The sequence below is a fragment of the Petromyzon marinus genome, chromosome 41 (genome assembly GCF_048934315.1).
Source record: "Petromyzon marinus isolate PM22_M1 ecotype Great Lakes invasive population chromosome 41, UKy_Petmar_22M1.pri1.0, whole genome shotgun sequence".
Taxonomy (NCBI): Eukaryota; Metazoa; Chordata; class Hyperoartia; order Petromyzontiformes; family Petromyzontidae; genus Petromyzon; species Petromyzon marinus.
The window spans coordinates 5,316,913-5,338,217 of record NC_133707.1 but is presented as its reverse complement, the minus strand read 5'-3'; the positions used below and the strand labels follow the sequence as shown (position 1 = coordinate 5,338,217).

Here is a 21,305-nt window from a genome sequence, read left to right as displayed (position 1 = left end):
TTATATTTTTATCACGTCGATTTAAAAATGTTTTAGGACTCCCCGTCGTAAATTTGTCCTTACACCTCGGCAGTGAGCCGTCCGAATTAGTCATGTTATATATTTATTTATATATGTGTATATTTTACAATGGAGGTGATAATTTATATGAAATAGACGCGCGCGCACACATGGACATACTCGTGCACGCGCACACACAAAGCCAAAGATCCCCCATATAGCCTTTAACAGGCCCGTTGGCGCAAGTGCCGTTAGCGAGGATCTACGAAGGCCGGTACGGTACGGCACACGAGGGGGAGTGCTCGACCAGCATCATGCCCGGCCGCCTTTATCTCCCCAATGCTGATGTTTACATACCACACCAGGTACTCATTTAAGGCAACCTTGGAGAGGCCCAGGACCTGTTCGAATATCCGTCACCGCTATTAGCCATTAGTGGGAATTGAACTCGGGTGGCCGTGTTTGTGGCAGAGTGCGCTAACCACTGTGCCAACGTTCCTCACGCACGTCAGCCACTCATTTCTATTTTCATTTTACCAGGTAATGCCCACGGAGCCAAGTAGCTCTTTTTCAGATAGCGACCTGGCCACACATGATAGCTCGACGCAGTGGCTTATCATCACGTGGAAATGTATAGCAGCCAAAACACTCCAAACGCGTGATGTTGATTCTCAATGTGGTGGGAAAAAACCGAAGGACCCGTAGAAAAATTCACGCGACCACGGTGAGAGAGAAACACGCAAAACTACAAATATACAGTCGTCACGGTCGGGATGGAACCCACGACCTCCTGCATACCAGGCGAGGTAGTTAACATCTCCTAGCCACCGTGACGCACGTGTACACCCCCGACCTGCGCAAGGAAAGGTTACGCTGCTATATCTGCCGGCATTTGGCTGCAAGCTCATTAGTGGGAAACCGAGTAACCTTTCCAAAAATTGTGCATTACTCGAATCACTTTTCATTTTTACCCAATATCTATCGATGACCCTTGAAGAGTCAGTGGCGGGGCTGCCGAGCTTCCGTGGATGCCGCGTTGAGGCTGCGTCGGTGGTTGGCGTGGCGCTGCAAGACGGCACGCGGGGAGCGGGAAGTCCCAGCGGATTCGGGACTTAGCCGGGATTTATTGAAATTAATTGCAGAGCACTGGGTTGAATCACAGCGTGCGCTGTGCATGCAACGTTAACATTTGCGCGCGTGAACGGGTTAAAGGCGCAGCCATGCAATTGCCGGCTCTCGACACTGCTGTCCTCGGGGAAGCTCTATAGAGCCCTACTCGAGCAATGATTTCCGATCCTTTACAAACCAGCAAAACCACTTCCAACCTTGAAAAAATACAAATCCATGGACCACAGTGCACCAATAACGTAGCTTTAGAAAATAAAAATAAAAACCTCGCTACATTTTCAGTGTATGCAGCAGTTCCGTGCCTCAGTTCCCAATTGCCTTGAGGATGGCGACTGGTTGTGGACCACAGATTGGGGGAACCACCGCCCTTGAGGATATTTTCTCCGCTCTGCCACGCTGGGCAGACGATGTTTTGGGAGAGGTGGAAATACCCACGCTTTAACGCCAAAGACAAAGATCCCTCCCTAGTAAAACCTGAACAGACTGTTGGGGCAAGCGCTGTTAGCGAGTAGCACCTATGAAGGCCGGCACGGTGCACGAGAGGGTGGGTGACCAGCACCACGCCCGGCCGCCTTTGTCTCCCTTTTGACGATGTTTACACACCGCACCAGGTACTCATTTTAGTCCGGGTCGACCTAGGAGAGCCCCAGGACAAGTTGAGATAATCGTCACTGGAGTTGGTCATGAGCGGGAATCAAACTCGGGTCGCCAGGTTCATAGCGCAAGCAAAAGCACTTGCCCCAAAAGTATTTTAAGGCTATAATGGGAGATCTTTGTCTTGTGTCCATCTGTACTCTGTTTAAGGGGAGAGTCGGAGCAGCTTTTGCCAATGTCACCGATGTCGTTATCTCCGCCCGCCTAACCCCCCCCCCCCTCCCCGGGCTGCGCCTAGGAGGGGAGCTGGTGCTGATGTCGGTGTCGGCGCGGGTCATGGTGGCCGTCTGGTGGTTCTTCACGCTCATCGTCGTCTCGTCCTACACGGCCAGCCTGGCCGCCTACCTCACCCTGTCGCGCCTCACCAGCCCCATCAGGTGCGCTCCCCAGCCGGGCGCTCCAACCAAACGCTTCAACCAGCGCTCCAGATAGCGCTCCGGCCAACGCTCTTTAGCCAGCGTTGTCCACCAGCGCGTTTGCCCACCGCTCTAACCAGCACTCCGGTCAGCTCTCTCCAGCCAGCACTCCGGCCAGCGCTCTGCCCAGCGCTCTGCCCAGCACTCCGGCCACCGCTCTGACGAGTGCGCTGGCCGGCGCTCCGGCGAGGCTGCGCCGTCCACCCGCTCGCGGTGTTCCCCCGCGAAGCCGGCAGCCTCCGCGTGCGCACTTGCGCTTCCCGCCGCTCACCTGGTGCGTGTTTAGGCGCACGGTCGTGCCGCCCAGCATTCAGTGCCGATCCAAATTCCCCCGTGCGTCTGCTCCTGGTTTCCCGGTGTTCACACCGCGCGAGGTGGGCAAAATTTCTTCAAATGGCGAATTTGTATTCCAATGACAAATTACTGGGGGAAGCGTAACTGCGTATACAAATCACCAATTACTTCGAAGAGTGTCATTTGGAGACCAATTGCGAATGACAGGTGTATTGAAATTCGGATTAAATGCAATTTAGATCTTAATGGAGTGGAAGAGGCACTGGCATGGAGAATGATGCGGAATCATCGGCAACACGATGTTGATGATGGCAAACGGTGGAGGGCTTGTGGCTACGCCTGCTGGAAGCTGGAGGACCCCACAGTCTCTGCAAAGGGGTCGAGGTCGCAAGAGATGGAGATTGCTTGGATACCACCCATCTCTGCATACAACCCCAAGTACTTTCCTGTGTTTAGCTGCTTCCCCTCGTGTTTCCCGTTTTTCTACGCGCCCCCAATTCGCTGCAGGAGTTCACGCGAGGCAGACGGAGATCCCCTCGTGTTTCCGAGTGTTCACCTGCAGGAGCTCACACGGTTGACGGAGATCCCCTCGTGTTTCCGAGTGTTCACCTGCAGGAGCTCACACGACAGACGGAGATCCCCTCGTGTTTCCGAGTGTTCACCTGCAGGAGCTCACGTGGCGGACGGAGATCCCCTCGTGTTTCCGAGTGTTCACCTGCACCCCCCCCCCCGTGCGTCTCCGCGCCCCCCAGTTCGCTGCAGGAGCTCGCGAGGCAGACGGAGATCCCCTCGTGTTTCCGAGTGTTCACCTGCACCCCCCCCCCTCTCCGCGCCCCCCAGTTCGCTGCAGGAGCTCGCGAGGCAGACGGAGATGTCGTACGGCACGGTGCTGCACTCGAGCCTCTACGAGCAGCTGCGAGCGCGCGCCGCCAATCCCGTGGGGCCCGAGCACGGCACCTACGCCAAGCTGTGGGAGGCCGTGAGCCGCAACAACGGCTCCGACAACTGCGTGCACGACCTGGACGAGGCCGTCCACCGGGTAGCGACCGCACTTGCGGCGCGGGGTCACGCCGGGGTCACGCCGGGGTCACGTGGGTGCCACGAGGGGGCGCGCTGGGTCACGCGGGGTCACACGCGGGGTTACGCTGGGTCATGCGGGGTCACGCTCGGGTCACACATGGCGTTACGCAGGGTCACGTGGGTGACACGTGGGGTCACACAGGGTGACACGGGGCCACATGGGATCACACAGGTTAACCACGGTAACCACGTGGGTAACCGCGTTGTAACCACGGTAACCGCGTGGTAACCGCGTGCGTGCAGGTGAAGCGTGGGAACTACGCGTTCGTGTGGGACACGGCGGTGCTGGAGTTCGCCGCGCTGTCGGACGGCGACTGCTCGCTGAGCGTGCGGAACGTCGGCTACGACAAGGGCTACGGCATCGCCCTGCAGCACGGCAGCCCCTACCGGGACGCCTTCTCACAGCGGTGGGCGCCTCGACCACCACGACGCACCACACACACACACGCACGCGTACACACACACGCACGCACGTTCACACGCATGTTCACATGTCAGGCCCTGCCAGGACGCCTTCTCCCACACACGCACACTTTGACACGCACACGACACGCACACCACGCACGCACGCACGCGCACACACGCGTACACACGCGCGCACACACGTTCACACGCACACGTTCACATGGCAGGCCCTGCCAGGACGCCTTCTCCCACACACGCACACTTTGACACGCACACGTTGACACGCACACCACGCACGCACGCGTACACACGCGTACACACGTTCACACGCACACGTTCACATGTCAGGCCCTGCCAGGACGCCTTCCCACAGCGGTGGGCGCCTCGACCACCACGACGCACCACACACACACACGCACGCGTACACACGCGTGCACACACGTTCACACGCACGTTCACATGTCAGGCCCTGCAAGGACGCCTTCTCCCACACACGCACACTTTGACACGCACACGTTGACACGCACACCGCACACACACCGCACGCACACACGCACACTTTGACACGCACATGTTGAAATGCACACACACGAACACACACACGCCGCAAACACGCACGTTCACATCCGCGCACGCGCACATACACACACACACGCAATTACACACGTTCACGCACACACACGCTTTCACACGCACGCGTTCACGCACGCGTTCACATACGCACGTTCACATACGCGTTCACGTTCACACACCCCACACTGCTACCACACACACAACACTGCAACTACACACACACACGCAACGACCGCCTCCCATACCCACTCTCGCCTCACTGTGCCACACAACTCGCGTCTGTTTCAAAAGCGGCCCCGCTAAAACGCGTTTGAATGGAACTGTGAAAAACGACGGGTCCATTCATTAAAACATAATCCACCCCCCGCCTCCACCCAGACCAATCCTTCACCTCAAAGGCCATCCCACTTGCAAACTCCATTAGCCGTGAGTCATCTGGCTTTGATCCAAGCCTCGTACACATCAGACGTTGCTTCGGTCCTCTTTGCGTGTCCCTCGTGGAGCCCAAGGCAGGGGAGGGCTCTCTCGCGTCGCCACCGGCCGTGGTGGCGTCAACCTCGGCCGTCCCCGGTGTTTACGAGTCGTCCAATTCTCTACCGCCATTGTTGCGCGCGGTGGCGGAGAGTGCGAGCAGGAGCCAAAATGCCAATGCCGAGGTCTCCTGCCGGCCACCACGAGGAGGGGGCTTCAGTAGATCAGATCAATGCAAAATGTATTTAAAAAAAAATTCGGACCATCTGACATTTTGCCTTTGGCACTTTTTTTTCCGATTCGTCTGAGAATCTCAAACGGAGCCCTCGCGGGAGACGGGGGGGGAGTTGGCGGTGCAGGGCTCAAGCTAGGCTAGCTAGCACCGACTCGGTGCTCTCACAGTCACCTCGGTCTGCTCCCGAACCAGTCACTCTGAATATTCCCCTTCTTTTTGATTTAAAGCTTTCGTGACTGCAGTAATTCATATTCTTAGTTTTTTCGGTAAAGTCACGTTGAAGAGAAACATATATTTTGTTATTTTGTTGTTTCTCTTCAACGTGACTTTACCGAAAAAACTAAGAATATAATATTCCCCTTCTTGTTTGGCTTTACGTGGTGGCCAGATGTTAACTACCTCGCCTGGTATGCAGGAGGTCGTGGGTTCTATCCAGACCCTGACGCCTGCTGTATTTTGGAGTTTGCGTGTCTCTCTCTCATCATTAGCATCATGGTAGCGAGGAGATGTTAACTACCTCGCCTGGTATACAGGAGGTCATGGGTTCGACACCGACCCTGACGCCTGCTGTATGTTTGGAGTTTGCGGTGTGTCTCAACCCCCCCCCCCCCCGCCGTGGTCGCGTGGATTTTTGTCCGGGTTCCTCCGGTGTAAATTGGTGGAAAAATCCCACAGCAGCAACAGCTGCAGCAGCAACCGCCCCCCCCCCACCCATCCCGCCTGAAAGAATATTGTGACCCTGGGTAAAATAAAGGACATTATTCATAGTATTACCATAATTATTACCATAATGATTTACCATAATTCCACGCTCCGTAATTTTACACCAGTCTCTTGACAGCTCATCCCCTCCGACCATTGCGCCGCCTCCGAGCGGCAGGCTCACAGCGTAGCGATTCAATAAAAAATGAATATCGTAAAAATCTACAAATATCCGACAGCATATATATCTGAGAAGAGGTTCATATTTTTCCGGTTTCATAAATAACATCCAGCATGCATATTGCATCTATCTCGCCTTTCCCTCCAAAGTGTTCCGTCCCTGGATTTCCATCATCACTTCAATTCGTCGCGTTTCTCTCGTCCGGTTCAGCCTTTCAACGGAGGTGGAGCCTCTCGATAGCAGGCCACCGGTTGGCTTAAAAATCACCCACTGGGTTATTTTCCCCAAAAAACGAAACGACACGGGGGTCACAAGTCACGCGCGCGGTTCCGCCTCCGTTGCCTTGAGAAACGTTTAAAACCCGTTTCGGCAGCTCTCCGCCACGGCGTCGCTCGGCCCGGGGGGGGGGGGGGGGTGGGGGATGTTCGTCGTTTCGATTCCACGTGCTGCGAGAGATTTGTTTTTTTCTTTCAGGAAATTAATATTCGGTTCGTGAAATATTAAAGCGCGCCGGAGTGCTCCGCGCCGCGACCACCAAACCCACCGCGGTATTTTTTCGGTGACGGCTGAACCCCAGGGTTCTTGCATTCATAAAAAAAAAATTTCCCAATCGCCGACGAGAAAACTCTGCCCACACATCCGTCTGCAACACGGCCTTCAGAGAAAGACCACGCATACATATTTAACGTCGGCGACGTTTCAGTCCATGTCCCTTCTTGACAATGTCAAAATGTCATCCTGATTATTCTCCCTGCTAGGACTTACTCCGGAAGATTACGAAGTGCTTCACGCGCGCGGGCGATGGCGCGGTGGGTTGGCGGTCAGATGAGAGTGTTGGATGTGGCATTCGCCTCTCCGTCGGGAGCTGATTCATCCCGAAAGAAAGAACAAAAAAAGTAATTTTTCCGCTCAGGTGAGCGGCAGAGCCAGCAGGTGGCATGTACACATTGCCGCGGCGCTACCGACTCTGCGAAACCGAGCGGCGGTCGAGCGCGGCGGAGCCCCTCGGGCGTTACTCGGGGAGCCGCGATCGGCCCGAACGATTCCGAGGCAGCCGGAGCCTCCCGTGGCTCTGCGAGGGTTTCCTGAACAAGCAAGCGGCAAGCAACGCCTGCCGGCACGAGCCCCAAAACGACGCGCGGAGCCGTGGAACGGACAGCCAGGGGCTCGGCGTGTTTAAACGCGTGATCATTTGGGCGAATATCGATTTGGCAGCGCGCTAATGCGTCGATGCTAATGCGGAGCGGTAATGCACACGGACTGCAGTGTCCCGCGAGGACGGGCAAGCTGTAGGCGCTCTGTTAATCTGCGTTAACGTGGGGAACATTGGCACGGTGGGTATACGCGCGCGTGTAGCCTGGCGAGCTTGGGGTGCTACGGTTAGCGCGCTGTGCTACGGCGACCCGAGTTACATTCCTGCTCACGGCCAACAAATTATCTGAGCCGGTCCTGGGCTTCCCCTAGTTCGACTCAGCGTCAAATGAGTACCTGGTGCGGTGTGTCGACAAAGACACTCGGATGTGGTGCTGGCCACCCTCCCCCCCCCCTCGTGTGCCGTGCCGGCCTTCAAAGTTGCTCACTATCAGCACTTACCCCAACAGTCTGTTATAGCTATATGGGGGGGGGGGGGGGGGGTTGTCTTTGTTTGTGCGCGGACGTATGGGCCCGTGTTAATTTGGGATATAGTCCGTGAGTAATAATCTGGGTCAAAGCTAAATGTAACGAAGGCCGTGATCACCAGCGTTGTTGAGAACTGACACGATGCACAGAGGTTTAAGTCTCGTCGACGACAACCTCTAAGGTCTTGGTCTACTCTTCCTCTAGACTCTAGAGCAGGGGTGGGGAACCTTTTTTTCTGCCAAGGGCTATTTGGATATTTATAACATCATTCGCGGGCCATACAAAATTATCAGCTTAAGAATTAGCCTGTTATATTTGGTCAAACGTTTATTTAACTCACCCCTAATGCGATGGCTGGAACTGCTTCTCTTTGGTGAGGCGTGTGATGATGTTAGCTGGTATTGATGATGTTGCTACTCGTGACTGCTTTTCCAGGTTTGCTACCTAAATTTATTGAATTTCGAGTCCCGCCTGCGGTTGCCTTGGCAGGGCCACACCAAACGATTTTGCGGGCCTCATAAGGCCCGCGGGCCGGACAGTCCCCACCCCTGCTCTAGAGGTATGCTGGGGTAGAGAGGCCTATGTGGAGTAAGAGACATTTTTTTTGTGCCGGTGCTGGTTTATCTGTTGAGACGCAGACGCCCGGTTGGCAGAGACGCCTCCTCTAGGGTAGGAGGGTCACCGGTCTGCCACCTCAGCGTGATCGTGGCCGATGATGACACCGTCGTTGCTGTCAGCACCGTTGACCAGCGGCGGTCTTGCTGTGTGCGCCGCAGCCTCGACATCACGTTACTCAGCCACCCGGGGGTGAGCGTGCTCTTCATTTCCGCTCGTCGACCTCGTCACGCCGTAGGCAGGCGCGCTTTGGTGATTTTTCTTTCCCGTCCGCTCGGTCGTGGTTGGGACTGAGGTCAAAACCGCGCCCCCGACGGACACTTTCCATCACCAACCACGTGGGCGCAACTTTAACGCTTTGTGCTTGAGGGCAGCGTTGGCACTGCGGCTGGCGCTCCGCCGTGCTCCGGACCCGGCGACGCGAGTTCCATCCCCGGCCACGGCTGACATCAGCGGCGAGCGATGTATGAGCCCGGTCCCGGGACTGGGCCCACTGCCCCCTGGGTCAACTCTGGCTCAAACGTGAACATCGGCGTCGTGCGTGAACATCGGCGCTGATGGCTTGGCACGGTGCTGGCCATTCCACCGATCCCACCGCGTGCTCTGCTCGAATGTGCATTTCAAATGTAAACAATGATTATTGTGCTTGTGCCACGTGGCTGTTCTGACGCGAGCGATGGTGCGCCCCCTCCCCCTCTGCCCTCCCCCTCTGCCCCCCCCCCCCCCCCCCCCCCAGGCTGCTGGAGCTGCAAGAGAGCGGCGAGCTGGAGGCGCTGCGCCAGAAGTGGTGGCCTCGGCGCGGGAAGTGCGACCCCTACGGCCCGGGCCTTCCCCAGCAGCGGCCCCCGGGCCTGGAGCTGAGCAGCCTGGCCGGGGCCTTCGCCGTGCTGGCCGCGGGCCTGCTGCTGGCGTGCCTGCTGGGCGCCTGCGAGGCGTGCTGGCACCGGCGCTCCGGGAACCTGTGCCCGCCCAACGTGAGTCGTATGTGAACACGTGTGTGTGTGTACACGCACGCACGTGCACACACACGCGTATACGCACAAAAGACAAAGATTCCCCCGAATAGCCTTGACAGACTGTCGGGGCAAGTGCTGTTGGCGAGCACCTATGAAGACCCGGCACGGCACGCGTGGTGGGGGGGGGGGAGGTGGCCAGCACCACGCACGAACGCCTTTGTCTCCCAAGCGGCGATGTTTACGCATCGCACCAGGTACTCATTTCAGGCTGAGTCAACCTAGGGGTGGCCCAGGAATGGTTCAGATAATCGTCACTGGCGTTGGCCGTGAGCGGGAATCGAATTCGGGTCGCCGGGTTCCTAGCGTGGTACATTAACCCCCCCCTCCCACCACCTATGCTGACACACACCTATATACACGAGCAATGTCACAAACACAACATCTCCATCTATATATACATAAAAGGCAAAGTTGTGCCGCCGCACGTGTGAAACCACTGGGGGGTTTGACAGCAGCACGTTGACGACGATGGCGGGGCGGTGTTCTCGACTTTCGTGCATTGTTGGGGGCCGCACTAAAGGGCCCGCCATGGGCCCCGCGGGCCCCTTGCAACGAGGACCTCCGCCGTGCCAAACGCGCGCGTCGCTGCCGGTGCATTCCTCCGCCAGGACGACAAAGAGCTGGAGATGGAGCAGGCGCACCAGCAGATGAAGGGCCTCGGTGCGGCGAGCCGGCACGGCGAGGGGCGACCGGGGGACGGCGACGGCGGGAGCGGCGGCGGCGGCGGCGGCGGCGACCGCGACGAGATGCACAAGCGGATCTTCCTCACGCCCGTGGAGCTGCCGGCTCTGGACGCCGCCCGGAGCGAGGGGTTGTGCGAGGCCTTCGAGCTGCCCACGCCGCTGCCCCTCGTCGCGGAGCCGACGGGATCCGACGCTGCCGCTCCCGAGGCAGCAAAAGTGCAGCAGCAGCAGCAGCGGCGGCGGCAGCAGCAACAGCACCAGCAGCAGCAACAGCAAGAGCTTCACGAGAGAGAACATCAGCAGATGCATCATCAGCTTCAGAATCCTCATCATCAACTGCAGCTCCAGCAGCAGCAGCATCAACAGCAGCTGCTGCAGCAGCAATTGCAGCAGCAGCAGCAGCAACATCAACAGCCACAGCAGCGGCATCAACAGCAGCTGCTGCAGCATCAGCAGCCACAGCAGCAGCATCAGCAGCCACAGCAGCAGCATCAACAGCAGCTGCTGCAGCATCAGCAGCAATTGCAGCAGCAGCATCAACAACAGCAACAGCACCATCAACATCAACAGCAGCAGCATCAACAACAGCACCATGAGCAGCAGCAGCATCAACAACAGCAACAGCACCATCAACAGCAGCAGCAGCAGCATCAACAACAACAACTGCAGCAGCAGCAGGAGGACGATGGGCAGGCATGCCGTCTCTCCGGGTCTCAGGTGGGCCCTCTGCCAGAGCCGTTGCAAAGTCGGCTGTTTCTACAGCCGGCATCGGACAGCACGGGCATGAGACCAGTCGGGCAGTCGTCACCTCAGAAGCAGCAGCAGTTACTACAGCATAAGCAGCAGCAGCAGCAGCAGCTACCACAGCGACAGTTTCCACAGCAGCAGTTGCCGCAGCAGCAGCAGCAGTTGCCACCGCAGCAGTTGTCACAGCAACAGTTGCCACAGCAGCAGCAGCAGCTGCCACAGCAGCAGCAGCAGCAGCTGCCACAGCAGCAGTTGTCACAGCAACAGTTGTCACAGCAACAGTTGCCACAGCAGCAGCAGCAGCAGTTGCCACAGCAGCAGCAGTTGCCACAGCAGCAGCAGTTGCCACAGCAGCAGCAGCAGTTGTCACAGCAACAGTTGCCACAGCAGCAGCATCAGTTGCCACAGCAGCAGCATCAGTTGCCACAGCAGCAGCAGCAGCAGCAGTTTCAAGGCGATTACAAAACGGTTCCCAGCAAGTCGGCGCCGTTTCAGTCGCTGTCGGTGACGACGCAGACGGCGCTCTCTGAGCTGGTGCCGGAGCCCACGGTGAGCACCTCCATCTAAGCGCGCGGTGGCGGCGTTGACGCGGAAATCGCGGAGCGCATCGGCACGCAGGAAGGAGGGACGGGAAGAAAACAAACACACTAACAAAAAACGCTCGCGCACTTTCACCGCTTGACCAAATTTCATTTTTTTGTTTGTACGGGAGTTGGTACCGCATGCCCGCCCGTCGCACCGTCTCGCCCCGTCGCACCGTCTCAACCGCCGTCGCACCGTCTTGCCCGTCACACCGTCTTGCCTGTCACACCGTCTCACCAGCCGTCACACCGTCTCGCCCGTCACACCGTCTCGCCCGTCATCACGTCTTGCCCGTCACACCGTCTCACCAGCCGTCACACCGTCTCGCCCGTCACACCGTCTCGCCCGTCATCACGTCTTGCCTGTCACACCGTCTCACCAGCCGTCACACCGTCTCGCCCGTCACACCGTCTTGCCCGTCATCACGTCTTGCCCGTCACACCGTCTCACCAGCCGTCACACCGTCTCGCCCGTCACACCGTCTCACCAGCCGTCACACCGTCTTGCCCGTCACACCGTCTCACCAGCCGTCGCACCGTCTCGCCCGTCACACCGTCTTGCCCGTCATCACGTCTTGCCTGTCACACCGTCTCACCAGCCGTCACACCGTCTCGCCCGTCATCACGTCTTGCCTGTCACACCGTCTCGCCCGTCACACCGTCTCGCCCGTCGCACCGTCATCTCGCTTATCGTTCCACCTTCTCCGCCCGTCACACCGTCTCACCCGCCGTCTCACCGTCTCTGCAGCCCTCGGAGTCAAAAACGGATGCTCTCCGCTTTGTCGTGGCCACTCGAGGTGGGAAAAACCCCATGCCACATTTCCACATCCCAATCTGAAAAGCAAAAGCCGGGCACCCTCTGGGCTGTTTCAATAACGGCCCGGCGTCTCTCGCTCCCTCCTCCCACCACTTGGTGGCCACGCGGCCTCCGTGGCCTCTGGCCCCTCCTGCCCTGTTGCCCCTTTATCCCCTAAATAGGCATGCAACATTGGGCCAACGTTGGTTCTTGACGTCGAGCTAACGTTGGTCCATTGTCAACCAACGTTGGGCCAACGTTGGTTGACGTCGAGCTAACGTTGGTCCAGTGTCAACCAACGTCGGGCCAACGTTGGTTGACGTCGAGCTAACGTTGGTCCCATGTCAACCAACGTCGGGCCAACGTTGGTTGACGTCGAGCTAACGTTGGTTCCGGGTCAACCAACGTTGGCCCAGCTGTTGCATGTGTATACCGGTGATATTGAAAGTTTTTTTTGGTTTTTTTACAATGTTAAATGTGAATTTCGTTTACGTTGCATTGTCACAAGCGTGCACAATAAATACCTCCACAGCCCTGTCGTTGATTTGCTTATAGCCTGGCCGCTTTCCAAAATATAATCAGTGAAGACTTGTCTGCAAGGCCACCCATCCTCGTCCTCCTGAGCAGATGAAAGGAAAAAAAAAACGCACACAGGCCTCTCTCCATCTCATTGTCTTATTCTCTGCACTTGCCCTTACAGAGGCTGCTGGTTGTCACCGGTTCTTTTGGCTTCTATCGTAGTCGTTCAGTCCGTTTTTGTTTTCAACACGGAGCGGTTTTTGCCCTAGCGACAGGCCGCAGGATGCCTCAAAACCATCATCATCAGAAATCAATTATTTGTCATACCGCGCCTCCCATGCAGTGCATCAGTACATGCAGTGAATAAACAGGTAGTGTTCTTTTTTTGCCCGAAGTGGCGTGGCACAGATCACCGTAGTGGTCTTGTTCCCCCCACCGTACTGGGCCTTGCCTTAAGCTTTAGTGGCAGACTCGTAGGAAGAGGCAAGGGCGGCTTGGATAATCATCAGCCGCAGGTGCTGCCCCATGGGCATTGTTTTGACCACACTTCACCACACTTATTGAATATGTATTTTTTTAAAGGTACGTTGCGACTTATACCAATAATATAATCTATGATGCAAAATGTTCAACCGACTTTTTTTTTAAAGGCAACGAATCATCGCGAGACGTTATAAGGCTCGGACACTTATTGTAGACCGATCGAGACGGTGCGTGATCACATGTTTTACTTGTGCACGAACAGAGAGGGGAATTTACTGTGGACAGCGAGCGAAATGCATCGTGGGATGCAATTACCAGGAAAAACTGCAAAGTTGGATGGAAACGCACGCACACGTAATGCCGGTGAAAGGGAAAATCAAATATTCGAGTGAAGGGTATAAAAGTTGGGAAATTAGATTTCCTTTTAATCAGACCATATCCAAGCAATTCAAAAACAAAATGGTAAATTTGTTCGTGAACGAGTAACACCTTTTCAAAATAAAGACAGGCTCAATTAACATAAGCACCGGGGTGGGGGGGGGAGGGGGTGGAACCCCCAAAACCAATTTCCTAAGAAGTCAAATAAATAAAGGCTCCGATATTTTTTCTTTAGCAAAAACTCCATAAAGTTTTTATGACCGGCATCTCATCGTTTTAAATACATGAATTTTAAGCATTCAATTGCACAAATTCAGCCACGTTCAACCGTTGCTTTATTCAAAAAAAAATTGGGGCGGGGGTTGATATTGCTCCACCCCAGCTCTACTGTCAAGCAAAACCTGGGTTCCCATTGCGAGCACCTCGTTTGCAATCGCGACCGTGCTAAACATTTATTTCATTTGCTACTTAACTAAAGGTCTCCCAAAGCCGTGTCGGTCATGGAGATTGTTTAACCGTACTTCATCACAACCAGTCACTGCCGATTGGAGACCCATAGAGGACCTGTTCAAATAGATATTGCTTGCCCCCTATAGCTAACCATGGCCCGGTATCAAACTCAGCTGGCTGTGTCCTTTGTGCTGTGGCCAAACGCTGTTTCACCGCTTCACCCCACGACTATAACGCTTTAATTTCATGATTTATTTTCCAAAAGCCTCTCTGAGTCTTGAGATGCTTTCTAAGGAGGGTCCTGCTTCGGAATTTTTGGCCAATTCCGTTTCGAATAGGATTGTCTTGCTTCGTGTGTTATTGACGTCACATCATTCGCAAGAGCCCTGTTCGGAAACGTTGCATAGCAGTGTTCACTTTGCTTATCTGAGGATTGCTGAACAGAGATGTTCATAGAACTCACTTCAAGTGACCTTTTCATCTTCACCAATGTTTTAATTCCAAGAAGTTGGAATTTAATCAAATTCAGTAAAAACATTTTTTTAAATGACTATTTTTCGTGCGGGGAGTCTACACGTGGTGACCGGGCTGAGACCAGAAACTCACTCACACTTGAGAACCTGATTTGATATTGTAACTTGGTGACCCGCCCATACTGAACATCTGTAATAAAAAGAGCTTTATAGCTCATCGGATTACTTCTCCAGGCTAAATGAAGATTCTGATTTTCGATTAATCATGCTCGGCAAAAACCCGGAGTCGAACCGAGGTCCTCAGCGGTGCCGGCTCGGCATTGTCATCCTCAAGCCACCCGATCATCTTGGAGCAAACAGACAATCAAGTTCTGGGTTGGTACAAACCTTGAGCCTAACAGGTGCATGCGGAGGGTGGGGGGGGGTGTGGAGAGAGGGCAACAGTTTTCTTTTTTGTGACGGGGAATTGTTCCTCTTACGAGAAAGTTGGAACAGCGCAGAGGTATTGTTAACCCTATTGCATTGTTCTGGGACTTTGGTCTCGAAGTGCACGATGTTCCGGGGATTCATAATTCGGAGGAGGTCTAAGCTGCACGTCCACCTTGACAAACGTAGCACCCGTCGCCGCCACCCAGGAATTGTCCCCGATTCTCACACGCAGCCTCCGGAGCTCCCTCCCCCCGCCCTCCCGTACCCACAACCTGTCCGCGTAACTTTTGTTTTTGAACTGGACCCGAGGGGAGACGGAAGAGAGATGACCCAAAAACAAATGCGTAAGAGTGAAGGAGCGAGAGGTGGCGTGTGAAGTCCGTGCCGTTACTCGCGACCTGCACAGATGGGTTACGACTGAACGAACAAGAGCAACAACAAGACAAGATGTTAAAACGAGAAGGACACATTTTGTAAGGTCAGCTAACGGAATGTGAACGTGGGACTCTTAAGCCACTACCGCTGCCACCACTACATGCTGCCACCACCGCCACCACCACGGCCACCTTTAAGCGCTGCTCATTCGTGCGTCACGGTGCAATTGTGCGCGTTACTAGCGGTGGCGATGATGGAGATGATGACGATGGTGGTGGTGATTAACGACGATTGTTCTCCGTGGCGTTTTTTTTTTTTTTAAACAGGGCATTCGTTGAATCCGCCCTGTGTCACGACACGCGCATCTTTTGCATCGCGACGCCAACTGCGCGAGGCCGTGTCAAACGCGAGGGTACATTTTTACGGAAATTGTCGCCCGTTAGCAAATCGACGCTGGCCACGGTTTCCACACAGCCGTTATTTTGTCGCGGGGGGGGAAAAACAAAAAAAAGAATCAACCAGTTTCCCAAAAACGTGGCCGAAAATATTGACTGGTGGTGGCAACGTCCGAAGGCCGCGCGTGACTGTTCAAGGTGATGCGATGGAGACGATATTGGCCGACCGTCAAACCATACCAGGCGGTGTTCTTCACGTCCAGAAGGAATCCCCACACATCTCTCTTGTCCACCGCTGTATCAAGTTAAAACATTTTTTTTGGGGGGGGGGGGGGGAAGGGGAGGGGTTTGCCGCAGTTGCTCACGGCAAATGTCTCGCGTCGGTGATGATGTTTGGCAACGATTGTCCGAAAATTGCCCTCGTGTATCATCATGTCCTTTGCTATATATATAGTATATATAAACAAAAAAAAATACGGAGTAAAAGGCGCATTGTATAGTATTTTATTCTATTAACGCCCACGTAAATGCCGGGCAAAATTTTTAACAGATAACATTTTCACACCTCTTATGAGCTTTGTAAAAAAAAAAATGTATATTAGACAGAGAGAGTGTAGAATAAGAATAAGATCATATCAGTGTGTGTGCCCCCCCCCCCTAACCACCCACACCCCTGCCACCCACTCCTTGTTTGGCTGCCGTTTTTCGACCATTTTCTGCATTTCTCTTCGTGACCCCCCTCCCTGCTAGAGAAGTGTCGCCGTGCAAGCACAGCACAGGGAGACACGTACTCCCCTCCTAGCAGCCAGCGGGCAAACCACCACCGTGGTGGGGGGGGGGGGCAGCGTTGGGGTCCTCTGCTTTGCTTGCTACCGAGTGCTATGACCGCTACCCACCCACCCGGGCACACTCTGATCGTGGACGTCCACTCTGTCACTCATTCGCCGAAACCGCTCACACACATACACACACACGCGCGCGCGCACGCACACAAAAAAACGGTTAAGAACTCACACGGATAACGATGAAGCACTATCCTGCCAAAATAGGCTCGTATCATTATTCTTCTTATTGTTATATATTAAAAGATATATGTTGGTTGTTTTGATTTATTTTGTCCTCTCCCCCCTCTGTGGAATTGTAATAATTTATCGTTGGGTTGTTTTTGTTTGCTTGTCTGTCTGTCTGGTGGTAATCTGAAATATTCGACAGGTTCGCTGTTGATGCTCAGGATTCTCTGCTGCTGCTGCCTGGTTGGCTGATGTTGCCATGTGATCGGCGCGAGAGGTGCAATAGAAATGCAGGCAACTCTCGACGTGTCTGGCATAATGCAGTGGGGGGGGGGGGGGGGGCGAGATGGGGACGAGTGGCCCGGATGAAACAAAGAAAACCCACGGATAAGCAAAACGGGCGTGAGTCGTGCTGCTGCTAAAACGCAATCAATGTTTACCGACGCAATGTGTGTGTGAGGGGGGGGGGGGGGTGAAGACGTAAACACACACATCGATGTGTATTGTTTATCAAATTATTCAGGTTTTCTTCCCAACGTGTTTGCGTTCACATCCTCGTCGAGTCACTTAGCCCTCGATACTGAAGCGAGCGAGCGTTAAGAAACGTCTGATTTTGTCACGAGCGTGGTTAATACACAAGCCGGATAATCTGCCCACGGATAATCGACAGTCTAGTGTATGGAGCTGAAGATGACAGTGATGATGATGATAACGAATGATACAAATAGCAAGTGCGGTGAAATTATGAATGTTTGAGCACGACTCAATCTTTCTCTCGCTTCGCTTCAACCAATCGACTGGCTCTGTTAGAGCTCGCTAATCGGTTAATGCTCGCTAAATCGGTTAGCGCTCGTTACTCGCGTTAAACGGTGATGGGAGAAGATCGATAAAAACCTGCGAGAAAACAAGAACGTGGACCACGCCCGCTCCGGGTCGGTTGGAATTTTGCTCATTCGTCAGTGATGTCGAGTTAACGCGTGCAGCAGGTGGACCTGTTCAGCGCACGCCCGATAATTCCACAGGCCTCCAGCTTGAAGCCGAAACTTTTAATGTTATGCTCCGACGGTAATCCCGTCCGGGAGCAAGCACCAGCGGCAAACCTGGTGACGTTCGTGCGTTCTGTTGATAACTCGAGAACTCTGCTTGCAGCGGTGGCGACGGTGAAAAATTCCACTTCGGGCAGAATTAATGAGGGCGGCCAGTGGACATTGAAAGTTGGGGGGGGGGCGATACTTCAGGATTCGGCGTCGACAGAAGTCGTTTACTGCGAGTGTGGGATTTGTGGCAGTGCTAATGCAAACCCATCGATGTGCAATGTCTGTCGGAGTGACCTGGGGCTTGAGAGTTGGCTGGACTCTACGGGATACTGCAAATATTTGCCTTGCATTTTTTTTATTTTGTTGGTTTTCTTTCGGAAGACTTATATGTTTCGTTATCACTCAATAAAAAAAAATTACATCCCCACCCCTGCCCGCCCCCCCTCCCTTGTTTTTCACAGATTCCACATGCGCACGTTTTGTCCGCGTAAACCCCAAAGTCACAACGCGTGTGGTCAGGCGAGGCTGCTAACAGCATTGTGACAATTACATCGCGCTGCGGATTTACGCTGTTATTTATGTTTTTGTTGTTGTGTTTGCGTGCAATTATTCATCCCAGGCAGACCCCACCCCCCTACTGTTGGTCTAATTCGCTCTAACAGGCAATATCTTAAATAAATAAAGGTGCAGCCCTGCAATTGACTCGCTGGCACCACTGCTGGCGACGTGAAGGGGCATCTGCTAGAGGGCGCGCTAGAGGAGGGCGCATCGCGAAGTATTCTGCCGTCGGTCAAATGTCTTCAGCAGCGTAACATCCTTGGGGGGTTGAGTGCCTTGCTCATACCCCCCCCCCCCGTGGGGCCCCCTTGACAAACCACCATGAAGATGTGTTTTCAACAACCAGTGTCAAAGAACAACACACTTACGCAACGATGTGATTCGGCAAGAGGGAGCCGCGCAATATATCAGCCGAGGTGCGGTCCGTGCGAGAGAAATAAAAACATCGGGCCCCCCCCCCCGCCGCCCCCCGCCTGACCGATTGCATCACCCCCTGAGTCGATGATGTAGTCACGACCCCACCGATGTTGTTTACTACGCCGTTGAACGTCGTTCACGGTGGCCCCCCGGGCGTCTTGGGAAAGTTTTGAGTGCCCCAAAAAAACAAATGTCACAACCACCACACGCGATCTGCCGCCGATCGGACCAGCTGTGGTGATCGCCAGCAAGGTGGTGGAGGCGAGCGGGGCGGATGTTCTCCGCCGACTCTTGCCCCCATTGATTCAACTGCTGTGTTTCGAGAAAGGGAAATTGAACCGGCGACCGCTGAGTTACACAAAGTCCATTGTGCTACTGAAGGGGGTCAATATCGTCGTCAACTACAACCCATTTTACAAAACCGCACTTCACCTGACTCTTACACAGTGTCACGTTAGCACAGTGATGCCTTTTATTGCGCATTTTTTGTTTACCCTAAGTCAAAGGCCATCGGTCGTGCATTTGTTATTATTACTACAGGTGCCTGGTTGGTTCCTTCGGGATAGGATGAGTCCTTTCCTCGACTCTGTACAAGAATTGTTACTCAAGCGCCGCGAGCGACCGAGTCACATATTGACGCAGGATGCCTATTACAACAACGAGCCACTGTTATCCAATCTGAGGTTCTAATTCTATACGTGATGTACGTACGTTGAACTTCCTTCACACCATAACGTAGCCAAAAGTGCTAATCGGAGGCGCGGGAGAAGGACAACAAACTAAACTAAGAAATCAGTTCTAAAGAATTGAGTTTCCAATCTGAACGATGTAAAAGTGCGTAAACTCCAGTGACTTCCTAATATCGGAAGGAAGAGCGTTCCAGACGGCCGCAGAAGCGCATCTGAACGCGCGCGATGCGGTGACCGCCGCCGTCTTTGTTCGATGGCAATAGCCAAAAAGCCGCTGCTGCGTGGATAACCGGAGATCGCGTGGTGGTTCATCCTCCTGGACGAGATCAGCAAGGAATTGTGGTTCATTTGTGGCAAGCACTTTGTGTGTAAGGAATGCAACCTCATAATGTATTCGACTCTCCAGTTGCAGCGCATTTCCCTTTACAATCACTTTGATTACATCACCCGCAGCCTCCTCTTCACCTTTGTTCCACAACGAGGCTGTTTGCATATCAATAAAAACACAACGTGTAATAATTCCGCAACGGTGTAGTTCGGTGTGATGTCGGTCGGATTATCATAGTTAATGGGGCGTGACCCAGGGCTGTCGCGCGACCGCTAAAGGGCAGAAGAATCATGCTACTAAAAGACGGTCTCACCCTTGCACAACCAGCACATTGGGAACATCAGCAAGCTGCTCGTGATGTTGTTCTCTCCTTGGAGGATGTAAATACACCCATTTGTTTACCCAGTAAAGACTCGCCGAGTCCTCAATTCTCGTTTTTTTCTTCTTCTTCTTCTGCAGGGTGGTCCTGAAAATGTGAGGTTTGGTCAATCGCTGCTTATGGAAGTGGCCTTCTGTGTCACGTCGCAAGACACGGGGGGTTATCCAAACAAAATTCATTACACGCGTGCGTACAAGAAAATAACACTGACAATCAGCATGAGTGCTGCCCAGTAAACATGCCAACGTTGGGCCAACGTTGGTATGTGTTTGAAACGGTTGGCCCAACATTGGGCCAACGTTGGCATGTGGTTGAAAAGGTTGGCCCAACGTTGGGTCAGCGTTGGCATATAGTTGAAACGGTAGGCCCAATATTGGGCCAACGTTGGCATGTGGTTGAGACGGTTGGCCCAACTTTGGGCCAGCGTTGGCATGTGGTTGAGACGGTTGGCCCAACGTTGGGCCAACGTTGGGCCAACGTGTACTTGGCATACGCCAGCGGCCTACTGGCTCCTTGCAGTCGTGGTGCACGCCTGTAACCCGGCACTGTGGAGGCAATGGTTGGTTGGATCGCAAATACGTTGGGACAAGATTGATCCGGCGGTTACTGAGTGTCTCTGCGATGTGCGTGTGTATGTTGAACTCCTTTTGCACCGTACAGTATGTAGCTAACCGTGTGCTAGTCGGAGGCGTCGTTGTGCAGATACCAATGACTCCGTCCACGGCGATGCATCTCAGAGGCAGCTTTGGCACATTGGAGGTGGGAGGTGGGGGGAGGCAAGGGTTGGTGGATCACGCAGAGACTTGTAAAGCTCCCTCCACGTTGTTATCATGTTTGTCACGTATAAACGACAAGTCATGCGGGCGAGAGGGCGACGAGTTGGAGAAAGGCCATCATCCAGCGGTGGATTGATCGTGGCCGACGATGACATACACGGGGAGACACGGAAGCGATGTTTAGATGCAAGGTTCATTCGCACGGAGTTACATTGTGACGTCATAGAGAGAAAGCAATGTCTACGTTAAAAAAACGACATTCAGATTTTTAAAAATACTTTCGCTTATATTTAACAATATTAAGGTATTGCGTGTTGTTGCTGTCGTGTATATCACGGATGTGTAGTGTGGGTGTCACTTTTTGCGATGCTCTCGTGATCTCCCGAGGTGGCAGGCAACATTAATTAAATCC

The 21,305-nt window shown here is 54.1% G+C and overlaps 1 protein-coding gene across 3 annotated transcripts in view; it reads left to right on the top strand.

Moving 5' to 3' along the window:
• Positions 1 to 20,166, top strand: part of LOC116951004 (glutamate receptor ionotropic, delta-2-like) — a 211,749-nt gene extending 191,583 nt beyond the window's left edge. For all 3 annotated transcript variants that reach the window (XM_076073274.1, XM_076073273.1, XM_076073272.1), the window contains 5 exons: positions 2,021 to 2,159; positions 3,333 to 3,531; positions 3,816 to 3,979; positions 9,111 to 9,348; positions 9,999 to 20,166. In XM_076073274.1, coding sequence (XP_075929389.1) covers positions 2,021 to 2,159; positions 3,333 to 3,531; positions 3,816 to 3,979; positions 9,111 to 9,348; positions 9,999 to 11,387 — 2,129 coding nt within the window. In that variant the 3' untranslated portion in view covers positions 11,388 to 20,166. The remainder of the gene's footprint in view (positions 1 to 2,020; positions 2,160 to 3,332; positions 3,532 to 3,815; positions 3,980 to 9,110; positions 9,349 to 9,998) is intronic.
• The last annotated feature ends 1,139 nt before the right edge of the window (positions 20,167 to 21,305 follow it).